Source organism: Nicotiana attenuata, unplaced genomic scaffold (assembly GCF_001879085.1).
Source record: "Nicotiana attenuata strain UT unplaced genomic scaffold, NIATTr2, whole genome shotgun sequence".
NCBI classification, from domain to species: Eukaryota; Viridiplantae; Streptophyta; class Magnoliopsida; order Solanales; family Solanaceae; genus Nicotiana; species Nicotiana attenuata.
The window spans coordinates 172,746-178,615 of NW_017672005.1; the positions used below are offsets into that span (position 1 = coordinate 172,746).

Sequence of the window (5,870 nt, forward strand, 5' to 3'; positions counted from 1 at the left end):
ATTATTTACAGGTTCGGCTGAAAGCTTTTGCATAAACCCTGTCTTCGTTAGATAATCTATTAAATATGTATTAATGAGTAATTACAAACCCAGCAACTAGACATGTTATGGGTTCGACGTCAAGTTCAGAACCCACAAACTTTAAATCTTAGATCCGCTTCTACTCTAATTAAGGATGAAATAATACTTATTATTCCATCACATTCGGTAAAAAAAACAAAATACATAAAAGCCTTTTGTGGGTGTTGCTGATGTTGTCATTGCGTAACACATCTTTGACTTTGTGTTTGCTGCTGTTCTTATTGTTGTTGCTGAATTTGAGGTCAATGTTTCATTAAATTAAATTAATACTTAATTAACATTACCTCAATCCCAATACTAATCACGTAAATAAACAAATAAAATTATTAAACAAATGTTAATTTTCCCAACTCTTGCGGCAACAAAATAGCAGTTTTTAATGTTAGGACTACTTGTTCAAATGTTTTGGTCTACCATGTGACTTCTGCTCTTTTAGGGTCTGCAGATTATGTCGTACACATGGCACTTGTTTGGTTGTCAAATTAATAATCATTTTCTCATTATCTTTTCTTTGGTTTATATTTGATTAGACTTTTACTTGCTCAAAATTAATAAAATCCAACTTCAAAAATACCAAATCTTTTTTTATTTATTTAAAAAGAATGCTTGGAATTTCTTCCCCCTTTAAGGATAACATATCTTGCACGCAAAATATTCAAATCCTTTAAATATATACTTTCTAAATCCCTTTATCCAACAATGATGTTGACAAAAAGACTTCTTAGATTGCAACCAACAAATTTCCTCATGTTAGAGCCGGACCTAGAATTTAAAGGGCGCATGTGCACTTTTGCGTTCAACCAAATTCTACTTTGTACATAGGGTATCATTACTAATATATCACTATTTTAAAAATATATATATATATATATATATATATATATATATATATATATATATGAAACTTTTGCCGAACTTTCACAGTACCGATAACCCTCACTTTACAACATAGGTCCACCTCTACCTCAGGCCCTCCATATAATTTAGGTTTAATGTTGTATTCCTAGAACAGGCTCTGCACTTATCCTGAAGACAATTTTTGTCACTCTTTTTGTAATCAAGAAACTACAATATTACATTTGTTGTAGATGGTGTATGCATTATAGAGACGGATCAAGAATTTTAAGCCAATATTGATTTAGTATAAATATATACGTTTTTTCAAAATTTTCAACTATATAGAGTTCGAGTAGAAGACAGTGGATGTGCCTATGCTCGCTGCCAGAATTAGGATCACCCATAAAAAGAAAAAGGAAGCCCAGTGCATGAAGCATGCCGCATTAACACAGGGTCCGAGTAAGGGCCGCACCCCAAGGCTTATGATATAAGCAGCCTAAGCAAACTAAGTTTACAGTTTCTCAAGTTTTTAACTGTATGCAATAGATAGAAAAAAGAACAGATTTTTCCTTGTACAAAGTAAACAAAAAACTAGAAGTAGCATTACTTAGCCTTCTTAGAAGGCTTTCCATTAACAAATTCTAAAATTAGCAGACAAAGCCTACAAAAAGCAAGTCCATCTTGTTCTTTGTAGGTATTGTCTGAACAAAACTCAGAAACAATTCCAAGAAACCTAGAAAGTAAACATACTGTCCTTGAGAAAAAGGGCGTTCGAACTTAAAAGTTTGCTCCGCAAACTTCCACTCTTGAACTTGGTAAATATCTTCTTTAGCATGTCCGAAATCGTTAAAATGTTAGGAACAGAGGACTCGATCATCCAGCTGTACAGCTCGAAAGGAAAGTGGAGATTTCCTTATTATCTCTACTCCCTGAGTCCAACATTATCGCTGCTTGAATCAGTTAGAATTGTTAACCTTCGTGCTGTTCTGATGAAGTCGCTGCAAATTAAAGGAAGAAAAGACACATTAAGAAGGTTTTGTCATGACAAATATTACATTAAATTTTGGATAAAGTGGATATAGAGTAGAGTATCTCGTACTTATGGGAAAGTTAAAGACGCACCTATATGGTTCGTCACCAAGTTGCTTGACCGTGCCAGTGATATCTCGGTAAAGCACATGACTAAGAATCTCTGAGTTTTCAATGCCAAACATATTTGCCAATTTCCTGCATAACTCCTCATAAGATCCTATCGATGAAAGATCCAGAGTGCGACCTACATCTTCTGATTCCATAAAAACCTTGCAGTGTCCAATCTCAGTATTTGGTTCGGACTGAAATGTGTCACGTGGTGAGCTTTCCGTTAGACCACGTTGATTAAGAGCAGAACCTGAGCCATCAGAAACATTACCTATTTTATCTGCATTCCCGTCCGAGGAACTATTCCCTGTACGAACAGTAGAAACAGTATCTCCCGAGCAGCTAAGAGAGATCTGCTGCTCAGTAAGTATAGGTTGACCGAAAAGCACGAGTTGTGGTGCTTTCCCAATATCAGATTTCTTCGTAGTGTCCTGAGTAGAATTTCCCATGGTTAGCAAGCAAGAAATATTCTCGCTGTTGCATGGCTTGCGAATCATTGGACTATTCGGGGGTCTAGGGTGTGCTGCAGCCTGATCAAGTGGCGGAAAACCAACAGGAAACAAACTAGAATGCAACTTATTGAGGTGGATATCTGATAATGATAAACCATATTGAGCATGCCTGGCTCCCTGCATGCCAGCAGGGGTGTTGTCGGGAAGACAACCAAAGGGGCTACTAGGCCCTAGGAGGTGGTTGCCGGAGAAAGCCGGCATAGGAAGGTGGTGGCCATCAAGAGGAAAATCTGGATGTTGAGGTAATCTTAGTTTTTTCCGTGGGGGTGAGAAGGGAGAAAGATGAATGGTAGGCATGTTCGAGACTAACTCCACAAGCCATGGGCTGACACGTTTCACATTTTGAAGCAGATCAGGTTCGTCCCACGTCACCTGCAGTAATTTATCTCAACTTAAGAGAGGAACATATTAAATTAAGTAACAGTACATTAATTGTCGGCTTCCATCCCCTTCTTTGGCAAGCAAGTAATAATTCAACCCCCTGTTTGGGAAATATAAGCTACCATTTTAAGTACAAAAGCAACCAGTTTTACCACTCCGAAAAGGAGGTAGCAGAAACATTGTGCATTACAGAGTTTATACAGATAGGGCACTCCAAGTATCGTTCACCAATATACGGGATATATCTCCAACTTCACAAGATCATATAACTTATCAGAAGCGTATTTCTCTTTTCCTATAAAAGAAATTTTGAATAAAAGACAAAATCAAATATGATTTACTCTAGAAAGAATGTTTGCAGCATAATTTAAGTGTATCTTTTCTTGAACAGATTAGAGTCCTATTACTATATTGAAGTACCCATGTGAATCACATCATATGAGAATGTGCCTATCGAACAATGGGCAGAAAATGCTGAGAAACAAGACTAAATATGCGTGCTTACAAGCAGTAAACAAAGATCATATTACCTGAAGAAGCCTCCACGGTGAATCTGGCCATCGCATAGGATCGGCAACCTGAACTGAAGATATAGTTCCCATGAACCAGCTTATCCTTGAAGAATCTTCAGTTTCGAAAGGCATCTTGAACCTCATCCCCGAGCACCAACGGATCTGCAACGCAGACTTCACAAGTGAGGCCTTAATGCAGAATTCTGGAGTGCTCGCACGAGGGTAGTAGATCACCTCAAATGGCTGTCCACTGGCTGCAAAACTTGCAGCTTCAATGACTGATTCTGCCTTCACCTTTCCCCTGTTCATCAAATTCCCACTACTGTTTCCATTCCCCCCATTTCTCATTAATTTATTCTCGTCTTCCCTGAGAAAACTGGAAAACCCTCCATACGGTACCATACAATTCCCACCAGCCGGATTCCAGCCAGAAGAAGTCTCAGGTCCACCTCCAATTCCCCTCTTTGCCCGCCTAATGCCTACACAAAGGTCTCCGTTTTCAGCTCTCAAGAACACAATGGAATCGCCAGCAACAAGCTTTTTATGGTTCACAAAAGTACTCCATCCTGTTGTTAAAAGATGGCGCCTTGGTGTACCCCTGTAAATATGTCTGAATTTCCACGTCTCCCCGTGAACATCCTTAGCAAGGATGGTCTGAACAGGAGGATCCGCAGAGTAGTCCAAACGAGGAAAGATCGTTTCTGCACAATACCTCGGAACAGAAAAACCTCCACCATTATTTGCATCAGATTGTGTCAATGTCTTTGCAAATGAAGTAGGTTTATCTTGGTTATCCGAACCGTTCATCCCAACAACCCCATCATCATCAAATTCAACTTCACTCCTACTAACAGGAATCAGCCTAATTTTGGCGAAAACCTCATCAGTCTCAGGATCTGCCATATATTTAATAGCCGAGACTTTACACGGAACATAAGATGGAATCCTAATGTTGGAGCTCCTAAAATCGACATTTCCACAGGCGTGCTCCGAGTGTCCTTGAGGAAAGTAAAACACTTTTGAACTAATTGGGGGCATTTGTACCATACTACCAGCACAAGCATGCCATAGTTGAGAATCTAAGCACTTATCTATTTCCTTCACTTTGTCCTTTGGATCCATAAAAGTAATCATCTTGATTTCAACAGAATTTTACAGATATGACAATCAATTCAAAACCAACTCCTTAACTCATAAATACTACTTATTTCCCCATTAGGATGACCACACTTGCAATGGAAAAAATGCTGTCATCAAATAAAAGAAACAAATATTCTTTAGGCATATTAATTGTATACTATACCAATTAGCAAAACAAGAATAGAAATGAAACAAAGTAAAATCACAATATAAATGCAACTCAAATAGTTTCAAAGTCCATACCTTTCTATATCTGTTCAACAAAGAAATTTATCTCCAGAGATACCAATTATAAGTACATAGTACTCTCTCTCTCTCTCTCTCTCTCTCTCTCTCTCTCTCTCTCTCTCTCTCTCTCTCTCTCTCTGCAAAAGCATCTCAAAATTCAAGTCCCAAAAAAGTCAAATTTTCTTGAAAGTTTCAGGCCTCTAAAACTCAAGAAAGGGTGTTGAACTACCACATAATTTAAAACAACTTGACTAAATTGAACCCAAAACTCCTCATTTTCTTCAATTTGACCACTTCAAAACAGGAAATTCCCTCCTAATCATCCATTAAAACACAAAAAAATCCCCTGTTCCACCAAAATTATTAAGGTCACAAGTAATCTTGACTCACTTCGAGTTCAAAATCAGCCCAAAAATCCCAACTTTTTTTCTCCAAAATCAAGAAACTCAGTAATTTTGCTCCAAAAGATCAAAAGATTCCACCTTTACACTGTTTCTCCAACACCAAGAATAAAATAACAGCACCCCACCTCACAATTCACCAGACAGAAACACAACAAGGGAAAAAAAGAAGAAGAAAACCCTAAGAATCAATCAAAAGTCATGGAAAGTGAAAAACTGGTTTACAGTGTGGCTTTCACTACAAAACTCTTTGTCATCTTTTTGTCTCAAAAAGCAAACAAATATATTCACACAAAGAGAGAGAGCTCTCTGTTTTTTGTATAGATGTATGCATGTATGTGCTACTTATGTATACTGATGTCCACACATGTATGTGTATGTGTGTGTTTGTCTCTTTCTTTCTCTTAGACTGTTTTTAACTTTCACTATTTACTCTTTTTTTCTTTTTGGCCAAATACATCTACAAACCATCCAACTTGACATTTTTTTTCATTTTTACACTCTATCTTTACCTTGTTTCATTTTGGTCCCCCAACTCTATTTTATAAGTTTCATTTTGGCCCTCCAACTCTATTTCTTATGTTCCACTTTAACACAAAAGCTAAAATCAGTGCAAAAAATATAGCGCGTGCATATAC

The 5,870-nt window shown here is 37.5% G+C and overlaps 1 protein-coding gene across 2 annotated transcripts; it reads right to left on the reverse strand.

The window, feature by feature from the left end:
* Positions 1–1,372: 1,372 nt before the first annotated feature.
* On the reverse strand, positions 1,373–5,603 carry LOC109211288 (auxin response factor 18-like). 2 transcript variants are annotated; one of them, XM_019374810.1, is made up of 4 exons: positions 4,847–5,598; positions 3,482–4,710; positions 2,041–2,942; positions 1,373–1,916 (listed from the first exon to the last, which is right to left on the reverse strand). In XM_019374810.1, the coding sequence occupies exons 2-4, from the start codon at positions 4,595–4,597 to the stop codon at positions 1,841–1,843; spliced, it is 2,094 nt and encodes a 697-aa protein (XP_019230355.1). In that variant the 5' UTR covers positions 4,598–4,710; positions 4,847–5,598; the 3' UTR covers positions 1,373–1,840. The 2 variants fall into 2 exon arrangements, with proteins under 2 accessions (XP_019230355.1, XP_019230356.1); XM_019374811.1 differs by lacking the exon at positions 1,373–1,916 and having other exon boundaries at positions 2,143–2,252; positions 2,330–2,942; positions 4,847–5,603.
* Positions 5,604–5,870: the final 267 nt, after the last annotated feature.